The sequence below is a fragment of the Psilocybe cubensis genome, chromosome 10 (assembly GCF_017499595.1).
Source record: "Psilocybe cubensis strain MGC-MH-2018 chromosome 10, whole genome shotgun sequence".
Taxonomy (NCBI): domain Eukaryota; kingdom Fungi; phylum Basidiomycota; class Agaricomycetes; order Agaricales; family Agrocybaceae; genus Psilocybe; species Psilocybe cubensis.
Genome location: NC_063008.1, coordinates 1,573,643 through 1,589,237, shown reverse-complemented (window position 1 = coordinate 1,589,237; position 15,595 = coordinate 1,573,643). Strand labels below are relative to the sequence as shown.

At 47.1% G+C, this 15,595-nt stretch overlaps 6 protein-coding genes across 6 annotated transcripts; 3 read left to right on the top strand and 3 right to left on the bottom strand.

The window, feature by feature from the left end:
• Window positions 1–484: 484 nt before the first annotated feature.
• Window positions 485–2,819, bottom strand: JR316_0010766 (Acylamino-acid-releasing enzyme; the record flags this gene model as incomplete). The annotated part of the gene is made up of 5 exons (XM_047896430.1): window positions 485–972; window positions 1,023–1,226; window positions 1,278–1,475; window positions 1,532–2,518; window positions 2,588–2,819. 5 exons carry the CDS (start codon window positions 2,817–2,819, stop codon window positions 485–487), a joined length of 2,109 nt encoding a protein of 702 aa, XP_047744475.1.
• Window positions 2,820–3,278: 459 nt separating this feature from the next.
• Window positions 3,279–5,186, bottom strand: JR316_0010765 (Glucan 1,3-beta-glucosidase; the record flags this gene model as incomplete). Its single annotated transcript, XM_047896429.1, has 10 exons — window positions 3,279–3,304; window positions 3,400–3,814; window positions 3,876–4,026; window positions 4,085–4,113; window positions 4,167–4,224; window positions 4,282–4,395; window positions 4,454–4,496; window positions 4,617–4,762; window positions 4,822–4,985; window positions 5,043–5,186. 10 exons carry the CDS (start codon window positions 5,184–5,186, stop codon window positions 3,279–3,281), a joined length of 1,290 nt encoding a protein of 429 aa, XP_047744474.1.
• Window positions 5,187–5,679: 493 nt separating this feature from the next.
• On the top strand, window positions 5,680–6,592 carry JR316_0010764 (UPF0659 protein; the record flags this gene model as incomplete). Its single annotated transcript, XM_047896428.1, is given in 4 exon segments — window positions 5,680–5,718; window positions 5,789–6,136; window positions 6,189–6,386; window positions 6,398–6,592. The coding sequence occupies 4 exon segments, from the start codon at window positions 5,680–5,682 to the stop codon at window positions 6,590–6,592; spliced, it is 780 nt and encodes a 259-aa protein (XP_047744473.1).
• A 1,568-nt stretch (window positions 6,593–8,160) lies between these two features.
• Window positions 8,161–9,839, top strand: JR316_0010763 (Elongation factor 1-gamma; the record flags this gene model as incomplete). Its single annotated transcript, XM_047896427.1, has 6 exons — window positions 8,161–8,214; window positions 8,279–8,453; window positions 8,620–8,774; window positions 8,830–9,344; window positions 9,406–9,763; window positions 9,831–9,839. 6 exons carry the CDS (start codon window positions 8,161–8,163, stop codon window positions 9,837–9,839), a joined length of 1,266 nt encoding a protein of 421 aa, XP_047744472.1.
• A 298-nt stretch (window positions 9,840–10,137) lies between these two features.
• Window positions 10,138–11,874, bottom strand: JR316_0010762 (uncharacterized protein; the record flags this gene model as incomplete). Its single annotated transcript, XM_047896426.1, has 1 exon — window positions 10,138–11,874. One exon carries the CDS (start codon window positions 11,872–11,874, stop codon window positions 10,138–10,140), a length of 1,737 nt encoding a protein of 578 aa, XP_047744471.1.
• A 1,189-nt stretch (window positions 11,875–13,063) lies between these two features.
• On the top strand, window positions 13,064–15,511 carry JR316_0010761 (Chitinase A1; the record flags this gene model as incomplete). Its single annotated transcript, XM_047896425.1, has 13 exons — window positions 13,064–13,190; window positions 13,319–13,729; window positions 13,789–13,905; window positions 13,967–14,074; window positions 14,130–14,240; window positions 14,303–14,417; window positions 14,473–14,525; window positions 14,580–14,668; window positions 14,738–15,074; window positions 15,136–15,161; window positions 15,220–15,262; window positions 15,321–15,400; window positions 15,461–15,511. 13 exons carry the CDS (start codon window positions 13,064–13,066, stop codon window positions 15,509–15,511), a joined length of 1,668 nt encoding a protein of 555 aa, XP_047744470.1.
• Window positions 15,512–15,595: the final 84 nt, after the last annotated feature.

Here is a 15,595-nt window from a genome sequence, read left to right as displayed (position 1 = left end):
ACTATCCTCTATGTCAACAACCACCCTCGTTCGAACTTCGTGCAAGACAGTGAATGGATGGATGGATATCTGTTATACCCCTATACCCCCGCGAAAAATCAGTAGTTTAGGGCCTATGCGCCACACTATCTTGTTTGCTAACATCATGCTTTGTTACTACTATCATTGAGGGACATTGCTACTAGCTATTTCTCACTAAATTGAGAACCAACAGTCCCACTGATGTACACACTTATTTTTTGCGATGTAAATACAATGCTTTGTGTAGTTAACAGCAACGATGACACGCGTACGTCCTACCTTTTCATCCTGAGTTTGCAAGTGCGCGTGCTCCTCCTAGTCCTATATACTAGTTTACGTGCCATTCTCTTCAATATAAACTACTCATTGAACAGGTGACGCGTCTGACGAGGAACATCATAGATTTACGAGTCCTTGCCCTAACACAGAATTTTCAAATTGCAAAATCATCCCATAAGACCTTCTACAAATGGTTCTTTGAGTTTACTGCTTCTCTAAACCATTGCACCGTAGCCTCAAAGCTCGCCTTGGCTGCCTCCACACCATCGAGAGGATGACTTTCGCCTTCGAACACGAGCATCTCTACCTTGCTGGCTTTCGATTTCGCCGAGTACCGCGCTTTCAAAGCATGATAATATTCGATGCCCTGAGTTGGTGACACCCTCCGATCCTCTGCGCCGATCAAAAGTAAGACAGGGACGGATACAGCGTCGATGTATGCCACGGGCGAAGCAGCTTGGAGGGTGGCAAATGTCATTGGGGTTACCAACGGAGGGTTTGGGTACGACGCAAGTTGTTCTGTGTTTGACATGGAAGACGAAAACACTGGGTAGTCGAAACCGAACTCGGAAAAATACCAGTCTGGAATGTCGCTGGTCGAGATCTCTCCGACCGAGATAACAGGGTTACGCAAAATAGCGGCTGAAAAGAAATTTGGGAACTGTCCAACGACTGCATGGTTTTTTAGCATGTAGTTTGTCTGCGTGAGGCCAAGAACATACGGTGCGCCGTTAAAAACCCTCCATGGCTTCCACCCGTTATCAATTGCATTCCCGGGCCTTCCTTGGAAATCCCGAGAGAGATGAGGTGCCGGGCAGACGCTATACAATCTTGGACATCGAGTTCTCCGCATCGACCAACCAAGGCTTGGATAAAAGCCTCTCCATATCCAGGGGATCCTGTATAATTTGGGAAGGAAATTGTGTCTAGATGCAATATAAGCAAGTTTCTGAAGCTTGGTAGCAATATTTACTTACAGCCTTCAATGACCAATGCAGCTGTAGTTGGTGAGAATGCAGTGGTACTAGCACCATGTGGTCCACCGTGAGGAGAAAGAATGCAAGGCGGAATCGTCCCGCTTCCCCTGTTAGCACCCTGAACGACAATTGTTTCTACACCAGGACGCCCAGGAATTCGAACGATCTTCGTACGAATACCTGCCAAAGCTGAACTGACTGTCATATGCTTGGGTTAGGATGACTGGATAGATAGGGCCTTAAGAATAACAAACCATCTTCAGGAAGCTCAGGTTTATCGAGTACTCGCCAGCTAATGGCCCCTGTCTCATCGAACTCTCCAAGCACAATTTCGTAAGGCAAAGAAGGGGAACTACAAGAACAAATTACACGAGTGAAACCATCCGTAGCTAGAACCGACCAGCTATACAATGTCGAAATGGGAATAAGGTCCCTAACCAGACCGTCTTTCAAAGATATTTGAAGAACGGTGGTGCGGGAGCCCCAGTGAGAACTCACCAAGACAGAAAGCCCAGCAGGAGAAATCGCAGTTGCGTCTGGTAAAATATTGTAGGTTGGATAGAGTCCCGGAAAGCCGTTTGTTTGGGGCCCTGGTGTATCAACAATTCCCACCAATGGCTCATGAGGAGAAGGGATGTTCAAAGGCTCAGAGGAATCATTAGTGACATCGAGAGAGTACAATGTCGAACTAGCAAGATGGGCACCACCACTAGCACTAGATAGCCAGATCAAAGTGCTTCGTCCGTTATGGGTGAAAATGCGAGGAGAACGGCATGAGACATGGCGTGGCGTCAGTTTTTGCACAGACGCGTCCACCTTTACTGGACGAATTTTAAAGTCATCCGTACGAGTGGGTGGCTCGGAAGCTATATTCAACTTCCATATACCCGAAGGGCGATTGAAACAGCCTTTAATGCCTAATATCCGTCCGTCTGCAGTGAAATCGTATCCCGTTGCGTAGATGACCTTATCCGAGTTGGAAGAGAATACGGCTTGGCCGAACCGAGTATCACCATCTGGTGTAGTTATCTGTACCAAAGTTCTCTTGTCGCCGTCTTCACTGGGTGGATTTTCCCAATTAAAGATGAAGATGACTGGTCGACGTTTCCCAGTTAGACCTTCGCCGAAATCGGGAGTGAACTTGAACTTCTCAAATGGGTCTTTCGTCTCAGGTGCCTTAGCTTCTGCTGTATACAGCACTGTGGTTTCTGAAGGCGAAAAGGATAGTGATCCAAGGAACTCTGACAATGACGAGGCACAGACATTTGAGCGGTCGTGCGAAACTTCTACTAAACATCATTTACACTTACCATCCGAGTAAAAATCTCCATGGAGGTCCGTCACATCTAGGGAAGTTTCCAGAAGTCCATTTCTCCAAATTTCAACATATCGTGGGGTTCCTGACTTTGGGCTTCGCAGGATGGCTCGCCGTTGGCCTGACGGAGAGATAAGCTGTGCAACAATATCGACATCTTGAAGAGCAGTAGAAACAGAGATTGGACCATGTGTCGCCTCCGTGGAAAATACTATCGTCTTGATCATGTTCCGTTTAGAGTTCTTTAAGTGGTCTTTCACTGAGTATGTGACCTCTACGGCGGCAGGCCTCGAATCTAGCAGATGCAATTCAAAGTCGCATTTGGGGTATTCTTGAACAGCGATTGACAATTACCGAGAGCATGACGGGCCAAGAAACGCGCTCCGGTTGGAACTGGGATCTCAGCGAGTTGCGTATACATATCCACAGGATGATGGTAGACGTGATGGTGGTCGTGCTGATACCAAGAAGTCCAACATTCAAGTGTTGAAAGTGGCAAGGCCCGAATAATCTTGATCTAATCTGGGGATGATAATACCCCTGATAAGATCTATGTGCCCACTGATGTACTTATCTCAGGTCGCTCGTTGGAAGCTCAAACAGTTTTTGATAAAATTAAATACAAAATACAGAAAGCCATCGATGAAAGTAAGCTATATCCTAAAGCTTCCAAACAATCATTTAAGTCAGAACAAGACTTTGATGACCCTGACTGAAGACGAAAAAAAAGCCAAAAAAGAGGTAGAATAAAAAAGAAGAGAAAGCGAACCCGAAAAGATTACACTTCCCCACCAGATCAACTCGTACCACAAACGTTGGGGTACTTGTAGTCGGTAGGGTCCTGAGGAATCCAACCGTTCTCCAATCCAGCCTTGTACGACCACTCGTCCGCATTCTCCATCTTCCAGGTCCACATGATCCAACCCTCTCCACCCTTCTCGTAAGACTGAGTTTGGGCTTCCCAGTACTTCCTCATGAACTCCTTGTAGTCGTCGCTGAAGGTGGAGGCCTTGCCAGTCCTGCCAATGCAGCTGCCGACGCGGTTGGTTCCGGGAAGGGTGCCATCATAGCGTTGGCCGACGAAACGTCCGAGGAGATGGGGACCGCAGTCATTGTTGGTGGAAGTCCATTCACCGATGATGGTCATCATTGGAGACTTGGACATGATAGTGGCATTGGCGCAGGCGCGTTGGATGTGCTCGTCGTAGGTCATATGGGCGTCCTGTGGGATAGTGTTTGCGCAGTGTGAGTTTTGGCAGAAGTCGAAAACAAAAGCACTCAACGTGATCATTAAACATCTGATAAATGTGGGTATCCATCATAACACCTTCGTAGGTATTGTTGGGCATGAAGTTGTTCCAGTAGCTCAAGTGTTGGAAGGCATCGTGAAGCATGACGATCAGGTTGCTCTTCTTCTTTCCGCCGAGAGGGTTACTAGAAAGAAAAGATATCAGGAGTTATTTCAAAGCGTAGCTAGATAATAATAGCTCACCGAATGAAGTTGTAACTATCATAGTAGTACTACCGAAGGAACAATTAGAATGCAGATAAAACCACAAAAAGTAGTAACATACCTTTTTGAGAACCTCAAGAAGTTCGGGATTGAGAATTGCTTTGCGGAAACCAGCAGCTCTAAGAAATGGGAAGGTTGGAAAAATTCAGTAATGCTTCAAGGACGATGGAACTCACTCGTTCATAACTTGAATGATGGAGACGACGTCAGTCTGGTCCTCGAACATCGCGGTCAAAGTTTTCATCACGTTGAGAGTACGGTCGACGTTGGTCCCGTTCTTGTGCCAATACCTAATCGGATAACTTAATTTAGTTAACGCACAGGGATTGTTTTCACAGAGAAGCTTACGCGGCATCACGGAAATGACCAGAGTTGATGAATCTGTGCAGACCTTAAGAATACGTAGAGTATTATCAATGGAATGACTGACCCGTTTTGACTGTCAGGGGCACCTAAAACGCGTAATTTAATGAGACCGCGGTTTACGATTTCGACAGACGGCGGAGCTTACCATACAAGGCCACAATGATGTGGATACCGTATTTCCTAGCCCATTCAACGGCCTTGAGGAGATAAGGGAGCTGGCCTTGGTAGTAAGGGTCGTCTGGGCCACGCTCGAACATCCAATGCCCAATCGGAATGCGAACGTGGTTGAGACTATTTATTGAGTAGAGTTCAGCGGCATTTTGGCTTGCAATCTTAACAAGTCTACTCACCCTGCAGCAGCAATATCTTCGAAATCCTTCTCGGTGATGAAGGTGTCCCAGTGTTCCTTGAGAAGCTCTTCGGCGCGAAGCTTAGGCATGTATTTTCCAAAGGTATATTCATCGACAACTCGGACATCTCCCGTCCGATCAAAGAGCGAAGGAGTGGTAAAAGACTGAAATTTCGAGTCAGCGTTTGTGAAGTACACTTAGAAGAGGGAAATGAAGCGCACCTCTAGCACGAGCCAGCCACCCAAGTTGACACCGCGAATCTTCTCCTCGCCGTAAGGGAAGCTAGTATGTAAGGCACCAAGGATCGCTGGAACTAAGGCCAGACAAGCAAATAAAGAGATCAAAAGACGAGGCATGGAACCCATCACGGTGGTGTTGAAATCTGAGCAAAGACGAAAGCGAACTCGAAAACAAGAGAGAAAGAAGAAAGAACCAAGTAGTTCGATGTAGAATAACGCAGCTAGTTTGCATGTTATATACGTTCTGACATTAGTACACGGACTGTCGTTGAAATCCTGGCAGTCAGCCCAAGTCAGTCCAGGTCAGCCAACGGGTTTGGAGAACCCAGGCAGGCCCGATGCAAACATCAGGAGAACGTCAGTAACAGGACCTTTGAACCGAGAAAAAGTTTTAAGATAGCCCAATCGACAGAAGAAATGACCATGCCTGAGCGGCTGGGTGGTACGCTATTGTTGTGGTCGAGACTGAAAAGTTCCGCCAGTCCAACGTGATCGCGTTTCCAAGATAATCTTATCTTCACATGATGTGACCCGGTGACATCATTGACACAACTCATTAGGGGCATTTCTGGCAAACTCACACCCCATGAACCTCCTCATACGTTCTCCTCATACTACAATGTCAAAAAAGGTTATAATTGTTGGCGGACATGGAAATGTATGTATATTTACTCAAACTTTTTCAATTGGCATATGCGTCCAGACAAATTGAGATGATGTTCTCATAGGTCTCTTTGCGGCTCGCCAAACTACTTTCGGCGACAAAATCCGTCACATCCATAATCAGAGATGCCTCACAGAATAATGATATCATGGATGTATCTGCAACACCTCTGGTCCTTTCTCTGGAGGATTCTCCGGTTTCTGATTTCACAAAAGCCTTTACAGGCCAAGATGTTGTTTACTTCTCAGCTGGAGCGGGTGGCAAAGGCGGAGAAGAAAGGACGAAAAAGGTCGACTATGAAGGCGCCGTCAAGGTCTTTGACGCTATCGAAGGGGTAAGCAGCGCTAAGCCTAGGTTGATCCTCGTATCAGCCATCGACATTCGGGACCCAGAGAAGATTCCTGCCCATTACGTGAGAACATCTATTATTCCTTGAACCGACGAGCTAACAATTCGAACGGCAGAATGAAGATGATATTGCCCGCTCTAAGAAATATAGAGAGGCTCTCAAGACATACGTGCACTGGAAGTATGAGGCGGACAAAAATTTGACAAAACGCACTGCTTTCAAGTGGACTATCCTCCGCCCTGGAACTCTGAGCAACAATCCCGGCAAAGGGACAGCTTCCATCGGGAGGGCACATTTGAGCAATCACATATCTGTAAGTATAAGAAGGACACCCACTTCAAGCTGGCTATTAACAGTGATATTTCCTACAAGCGCGACGATGTGGCCAAAGTTCTCGCGCTTCTCGCTGATCGAGAAGACGCAGCTGGTCTGGCAATCGACTTTGTAGGAGGAGATACACCAATCGAAGAAGGTTTGGACGCTTTCATCAAGAAAGGAGAAACAGACTTCCTGGGATGAGATATGTACGCCATGCAAAGAGGATTCATTAGCAATGTATTAATTACGATAGCTAGATTACAACTTTTCAAGGAAGTTGTTCATCAATTAGTCCATAATAAATTCCGAGCAGGGTAAAAATTGCACCAGTCAGTCGAGATACCAATTGGTATGGGACTATGAGAAAAGCATTGGAAACGGAGGAAGAAAACAGAGCCAAAAATTGATTCGAACAAGTAAACGCGTAAAGCCAGTGATGCTTTGATGAGCCTACCCTAAACACTCACGTTGGCCGTTGAAAAAATCTCATTTTTTGCAATTTTTAGAACCACCCAACTCGCTCTTGCTCTTTGCGTGGACACCGTAGCCGGACTTCATGGACAAGCCTTTCTGACACTGCAGATGGATAGTTTTGTTGAGGGAAGTGTTGAAGATGTGTAGTCAGGTTAGTATCCTTTTTGCGGTCATATTTCTTTCTTCGGCCAACGGACTCGACGCGATGAAAAAGAGCGTAATGCTCGATAACCCAGCTCATTGAGGAGGGAGTAACGCCCCAACAAACCTATGAGAAGAAAATCAATCTGATCCCTTTCTAATTGTTGTCCCACTTTACGCATTCGAATCAAATTCTGACCAACTTTCCACATACATCAGGTTCTAACACTTGGGCAACCGTTTCGTATCCCATTCTCATCTACTACACGAATGTGCTGGGTCTTCTTTATCAGAATTAGGTTTTGACTGGTGAGCAATCGTAACTGCATTTTTGTTCGTCCTGCTGCATTGTTCCCGTGGCATGGCTTTTCTACAAGAAGAGACATTTACCTTTCAGTTATCCCTGTCTTAACACCGTTATGTCGAGACCTTTGAAATCTGATTTCTTTCACATTTTCAAACCCTTATCGATATCTTTGGCTAATCAAGTTTTTTCAGGCGCATTCAGTCCTCCCTCAAATATGTTTGATATTTGGCACGGGTATCGGCAAATATGTGAGTTCAATTTTTTTTTCTTCTGGACATCCCTGGACGGAGGTGTCAAAAAAGATGAGACGTATATTTTCAGTTATCCCTGTCTTAATGTTTCTGTCGAGATTTCGAAAATCTGATATCCCTCTTTTATGGTGTCTCTCGTCGCGTGATTGCTGATTGTTTTCTCTGGCAGGCACTTCAGCTTGTTCAAAGACCTCGGGTATATTAGGTGAGTCCTACCTTTTTCACCAACGTCATGGCGTGTCTATCTATACACAATAAACCACTTTACATGTACTTGTTGATATATTCTTTCTACCATCATCAATGCGCATGCCAGATTGTCGGCTCTTAAGTATTTTGGATGCTATAACTGCATAAGATTCAAATGGTTGCATATGCTCCCATGCGCTGACAGGATTCGAGATTATTCCACGCTGTGCTACGAAAATTGTTTGCCGCACATGGACGATAGATCACTGCAAGCTGGTCGGCTAAAAACCGACCCTGAAGAAACACGTGATGGACCTGATCAGAGATCACCGATTGAGTCGACGAAAAAATTGCAAAGTTATCTCGTTTCCTCATCTTTACCATCTACCCACTCTCAATACTAAAAAATGGCACCAGCTGGAACTTTGTGGACCACCGATTACCAGGCGAAGGGCAAGATCGTACGTTATACTTTCATTAAGACTTAATATCGGGTGCTTAATGAATTCTTGCTGTAAACTCTAGATCAAGGCCGTCGCTGCCTTGAGCGGTGTTGAGATCGCCCTCCCTGCTGCCTATGAGCACATGGTTGACAACAAGAAGCCTGAGTTCTTGTCCAAGTTCCCTCATGGCAAGATTCCTGCCTGGGAAAGCGCCAACGGCTTCAAGCTCTTCGAGGGCACCGTTATTGCTCGTTACCGTGAGTGTCCTTATCTTATCGATCGCAACAACTTCAGGGAATCTTTCGTTGATATCGAGACATTGACGTGTGCTGTTATATGCGTCCTTACCTACAAAGATACTTTTCCTGAATTCGATTTACGTTGATTTAATATATTTCTTGCTAACTTATCTCTTGTCTCCAGTTGCCAGTGTTGCCCCCAACTCTGGACTGCTCGGAGGATCCCCTGAGGATGCCGCTCTCGTCGACCAATGGATTCACTTGACGGAAGCTGAGGTCGATACTTTCACCGATCTCATCCGTGGCCTTTGCGTCGGCCTCTACCCTTACAACAAGGCTGTAAGCATCATTTTTTTTCTCTTCTGTTTCGTCCAAAATTTGACTAAAATCCCAGACCCATACCACCCTTGTTGAACGCCAAACTCGCACCTTGAACACCCTCGAAGCCCATCTTGCCACCCGTACCTTCTTTGTTGGTGAACGCATTACCCTTGCTGACCTTACCGTTGCTGGCCTCGTTCAAAAAGCCGTTGGAATCACCATTGATGCTGCCCTTCGCGCCAAACTCCCTAACCTTATCCGCCATCTCGAGACCATCGTCAACCAGCCCAAACTTAAGGCTGTCTTCGGCGAGACCAGTTACGTTGACAAGGCCATCCAATTCACTCCTCCCGCTAAGGAAAAGAAAGAGGCCAAGCCTGCTGCTGCTCCTGCTCCCAAGGCTGAGAAGAAGCCAAAGGCCAAAGAGGACGATGATGAGGATGACAATCTTGTCCCAGCCGAACCCAAAGTCAAGAACCCCCTTGACGACCTCCCTAAGTCTTCCTTCAACCTTGAGGACTGGAAACGCGCGTACTCCAACAAGGAAACCCGCGGTGCCGGTGGTTCTATCGAATGGTTCTACGAGAAGTAAGAATTTCGTTATTAGCTGTGTCTGCCGATCCTCATGTTCTCATTTCTCTGCGTGTAGCTTCGACTACGATGGTTTCTCAGTCTGGAGGGTTGACTTCAAGTACAACGATGAACTGACCCAGACTTTCATGTCTTCCAACCAGATTGGCGGCTTCTTCAACCGCCTCGAGGCTTCCCGCAAGTATGTCTTCGGATCCCTCGGTGTTCTTGGTACCACTGGCGACTCTGCCATCTCTGGCATCATCATCGCTCGTGGACAGGACATCATCCCTGTCATCAACGTTGCTCCCGATTACGAGTCCTACTCGTACACCAAGCTCGACGTGAAAAACTCCCCTGCTGACAAGGCCTTCTTCGAGGCTGCCCTTGCCTGGGATCTCGAAATCGATGGCAAGAAGTGGGTTGATGGCAAGAACGTGAGTCTTTTTGGTAAAATCTTTGCTCTGAAGTTAGTTTGTTAACGGAATTATTTTGCTTTCTCAGTTGAAGTAAACGTCTGGGTATTGGATTGTGCCTTTTGTAACTGTATTGATGAGGAAGATGGGAAATCTAGAATGTAGCTTTTTTCTTTTCTGTGCATCACTTTGCTTTCTGTTTCCTCTTGGTGCCACGACACATACTTAGCCAGCATTTTTTGTCCTCTAACTTTTCTCCCAAGCAAAAAATGAAGAGTAATGAAACAAAAAACGAAATGAATGTATGAGTGTGTGATTAATTGAATGTCGTAAAGCAAATTAAAGGCATAGACAGGTGTAAGTTACGACATCCATCGTCATGTTTCTAAGCTAAGTCAATTCAGTGGGAAGAACCCTGAAACCTCGAAGGCGGGGTTTTCGTCTTCGTTAATGAGGTTTCCTGACCACAGCTTTGGAGCATCCGGTCCGCGAATGACAACTTCCACAGTTGGATCCAAGTCGCATTTTGCGACAATACTCTTTAGCTTCTGCATCACGTAATTCGAGCGTTCCATGGAAAAGAGGTGTGAGGGCATCCATTCATTGTGCGTGCTGGAGGAATTGTATAATGTCAACGGAAATTGCTGTTGGGCGGAGATGTTGGTGTCATCGCCATCGGGAATGGTATCAGATGGGTTGGAGATAGCAAGATGCAGGTGGGTGATACCCCTGCGTTTTGCATTGGTGGCGTCGCTCTCCGTGGAAGTGGCAGCAGCGAATGTAGCGGATGAATCCAAATGTGAATGGTGGCGTTGGTAGTGGCCGCCCCGCATGGGCAATTGCAGCCACGGCGAAGAGAGCACAGCACATACCCAAGATAAAACCATGTGGTTGTTTTGCATGCTGCCGTCTAGGAGTAGGTGAGTGAGGTTGGGTAGGATCTCGGTGAGTGGTGTGCAGGCGCTTTGGGTTGGGTGTGGCGGGATGGCGGGTGGGATGGAAATGGTATGTGAGGTCCAACAGAAAGGGATGCTGCCACAGAGCTGTAACTGTGTGAGTGAGGGGGTGGAGGAGAGGATTGCGTGCAGAGATGACAGGGAAAGGCCGAGACTTGAGAGGCGGAGATGCCGGAGAGACGGTAAGGATAGGGCGAGTAGGATTTGGGAGGTCAATATGCGGTGTGGTGGCAAGGAGAGATGGAGGGTGTGCAGAAAAGGTAGGATGGCCATAGGAGGGTGACTGTAGCCGTCATCGTTTCTGGAGTTCATGAAGTGCGTATTTGCATTGGGCATTTCGAATGAGCAGATTTGGAAAAAGCCGCTCTGCATACTTGTTAGACACCGAATAAGGTGGTGCCACACTGGAAGAGGGATGTGTATGTGCAGCAGACTCGCGTGGGTCAAATGGATCCAGTTGAATGCAGCAAGGGACTTGCTGTCCGGGAATCTGAATGCTTCGAGATACAACTGCTGGATAGGACGTGTGTGCGCTGCATTCATCGGCACGGCTAGAACGCCTCTATATAGTGTTCCTTGCCTTCTGGTAGTACATGTATCGTGGCGCATGACGAGCGTGTTGAGGTTAGGGAAGCTGAAAGGGCGCAAGGATGTCCAGTTTGATAAAACGGTAACATAGGAGGGATCCAAGTCGAGATATTTTGCAGATGAGATGAGGGATTCGAACAGTTGACATTGCTCTTCCGGATGCGGAGCTTGATCACTGTCTTCGTTAACACCAAGCTCCGGGTGTTTGGATTTACGGGCAACATGAGACCAGTCCAGCCGGAGACGTAGCTGGGAACTCTTCGTCCCAAGGTTCTTGCACCACCATTGCAAAAAGCGGACATCTTTTGCACGAATACAGTTTTTCAGCACACTGGATTCTGTGTGTTCCTTCGGAGGGATAATTTTACAAGTGTGATAAAGCGAATCCCAGAGCTGTGGGGCACCCAATGCGACATATCGCCAGTAAGAGCAAACTTGGCAGAGGAGCATCGGGGCTACGGTGGTGTTGGGCTGCTCATACTTCAACGGCTCGATGCATTCGCGAAAAATTTCGATGAGGACGTCGCTAGGGGCATCCTGCCATGGAGAAACCTTGCGGAACTGTTGGGAAAGAGAAAAGCATGCCATAGAAGCTCGACTAGCTTCAAAGTGTTCCAAAATTGAGTAGGGAGGAAGACCCCACTAAACTAGACCGGGAAGGCAGAGAGAGGGCAGCACGAATACGGTGCATTATATAGAAATACGTCAATGAATCTCTCATCTGCCGTGTTTCGAACATTGTCGTAAATTTGAGTTACTGTCGTAAAGGTTTAAATGGGCATCCCGCATCATCGTATTCATTTCGTCGATCCTGGAATTGGCCGGCACGTCACTTGGAAAACCGGAAAAACATCCGAACACAGGGGCAGCGGCACGCCTCCTTCTTTCTTCCACAGTCCAGGCCAATTATGCTTCGCAATCTCTACCTCAGACCATTACGAATACACCTTTTGTTATCTTGCAGGCTGTAATCGACAACGGAAGGCAAAATTGACGTGCCAGCAGTGCACGCTCTTCAAGGAGCCAACAAGAGCGACAAATTCACTGGTCTATTTCAGTGGAAAACGAGTCATTGAAACTATTTCGCTCGGACTAGCTCGGACTTCAAAGATAGTCACTGATGTCTGTATCATCTCCAAATATGCGCCTGGCTGATCTATGTGATCTTTTCTACCGCTTGGTACATATCCGCTGCGCATCATACCTGTTGAATGACAAGCTATGACAAGCCTTCTTTCGGCGCTCCCGAACCTCCTTGGATGTCTGAGAAGCCACAACAGGTACACTGTTGTGCGTACGTGCTTGCTAATATTCTCTCTGGTCGGGTGCTGGCTCCTGGAGCCGCCACAGATTGGTTCCGCGTGCCTATCCAGCTGAGATGGTTGCACCAACTCGACAAGCCTGCTCAAGAGAATTCGTCCAGGATACAGAAACTTGGAAGGGTTCAATTCACGTCTCCAGTTGCTGTATGTACAGACTCTTGCACATTTACTGTTCAATATGCATCCCAAGACGCTCAAGCGTCTTGAGTAGCACCCCTGTTTTCAATTTTTTTTCAGTCGCGTTCCAGGCACCCTGTCTCCTTGACAAGTGGAACTATCGCGGATGCAGGCATTCTTGTTTGTGAGACAGCCCAGAGTGGCTTCAACTCCTCCACCTCTGTCATCATCTGGGGCTCAGTGGCCTGGTAACGCATGAATGGAAATATTTGTGTCGTATTTAACAATCCAATCCAGTCGAGGTAGGGTACCTGCTACTGCCCTTCTTTTTTCTTGCAATGATGCCTACTGTTACCATCTCCACTCACACCACCGCTTCTAAGCCTCGCCCTCATATTATCTACACTATCAACGCCAAAGTTGATGGTAAAGAATTGATTGCGCATAGACGCTATTCTGAGGTCGGTTTTTTCCCTATTTATTCCTTTGTTTAGTTGCTGAACCTGTCTCGTCATTTATCTCAGTTTGTGACACTCCATGGCAAGTATAATCATCGCTTTTACACTCTCCATGCAAAGCTGATCGCACTACAGAGGCCCTAAAGGACCCCTATACCCTTCCTCCTAAGCGCCTTTTGGCAACCACTTTCATCCCCTCTGCATGGGTTGATGATGAGCTCATCGCGGAACGCAAAGTCGGGCTCGCCGAGTACTTAGTCGACTTGCTCTCTACCCCTAGATTCAAGGACAAGTCCCTTCTGTACGAGTTCCTCTCTGCTCAAACTATCGAGCGCGATATGAAGTTCGACCCCGAGGACGCTTTGCCATCCACTCTCACCAGGAAAGAGGCAATGCAAATTGCAGCTGGAGAGCCTAGCGAGGCAACACTCTCGACCGCAAATGCGAACGCAAGCAAGATTGCTGGTGCCTATTATACTTATTGGGGCGGTAGCGCTCGCCCTCCTGAGAGTATCGACTACTCCAAGTTCGATCTACTCTTCTACGGTTAGCTTTTGTCTTCTGTTTCATCTTTTATTCGTGGAGAACCTAACATTTTTTTCTAGCGTTTGGTGTCCCGACCTCGTCTAATACTCTTGATATCAGCAACACTGCACTATTGAAGCGCCTGGTTACTGGAGCTCGTACCAGTGGACATGGCACCCGCGTCCTCATCTCTATCGGTACGTCAATCAATGACGACAGATTTGTTTAAATATTGTTCTGATAATTCAACCATTTCAGGTGGGTGGGGTGGTTGCCAATACTTCAGCCAGGCCTGCTCGACCTCTGCAAACCGAACCAAGTTTGCAAATTCGATTGCTGCTGCCATCAACACTTATAACCTCGATGGTTTGTACATCTCGTGCATTTTTTGATCTGCCCTGACAATTCTCGTCGTCTCTAGGTGTTGATCTTGACTGGGAATTCCCGAATTCTCCAGGAGCTGGCCAACCCTACTCTGCCGCTGACACAGCCAACCTCCTCAGTCTAATCAAGCTGTTGAGGATCTCTCTTGGTACGATGATGTCTTTTCAAACCATACCCCCAAATTTATCGCTCATCTCCTCGCCCTCTCAGGTCCATGCAAGATCATCTCTGCTGCTGTATCCCACATGCCCTGGTTGGGATCCAACGGTAAACCGCTCACCGATGTCTCCGCATTTGCGGCCGAGATGGATTACGTCATAATCATGTTTGTTTCCCGGACTTTTTGTATGTTTTCAACGCATTCCTAATTTCTTCTCCAGGAACTACGATGTTTGGGGGGCCTCTGCTACTCCTGGTCCCAACTCACCTTATGGTACGTTCAATTGAATATTCTAGATGGATGGCATTGAATCTTGAACGCTCGCAGGTAATTTGTGCGGAACTTCCTGGCAACCTCAGGCAAGCGCACAAGCCGCGTATAAGCAATGGACTGCTGCTAAGTTCCCAGGCAACAAAGTAAGTCTAATTATCGAGCCTGCCTACAATATTTCTTTCTGACTATAATCTGTGTACATTTATTGTTAGCTCATCCTTGGATGTGCGCTTTATGGATACGTTTCGAAGAGTACCAAGACTGTCTTGACAGGCAGCTCAGTGCCTACCCCTGAGATGTTGCTCCTTCAGAAGACAGAGACTAAAGGTTCTGATGGCAAGGTCGAGGTAACAGAATTTTTGAATGGCGCACACCCAAATACGACTCTCCAAGTTACCAATCCCGAGGCCGACGCGCCCACAATCAACGCTGCTGCCAATCTGACCGGATATTGGGGCAAACAAATCGCGTTCAAAGATATCGTCGGGGCCGGCGCTCTTGTCAAGAGGTCTGATGGAAATTATGGACAAGCGGGTGGATTTACAATGGGTATGTGTTACTCTTCTCGAACGCCTTTGGGCACCAAAAAGAGCTAATTTTTCCCTCTCAGGTTGGGATAATTGCAGCAACACGCCTGTGCGTTCAATTTAACCTGTTCAGCTGATTATTTAGGTGCTAAATTCTTCCTTTTTAGTACCTTTTCAACAAGGACCAAAGCACGGTTGTTACTTACGACGGTGAGTTATCCCCAGTTCCGTCTCAAACAAAGCATATTAACGATGCCTTTCGCGTTAGATACCTGGTCTCTTACCGACAAAGCCAAGCTCGTTGTTTCGAGCAACATGGCTGGATGTGCAACTTGGTCCCTTGATCAGGTTTGGCGTTTCATTTATTCATTTTCCCCTCGCGTATTAACTTGTGCGTTTCAACTTTAGGATGACGGAATTACCTTGCACAACGCCATTCGCAAAGGTCTCGGAAAGTAAATGTCCGCATCTCTTTGGACTACACCGAGCACTTGTATGTCAGCCGGTCTGGCAATATGGCCTCGATGGCCCCTGGATTTGTTC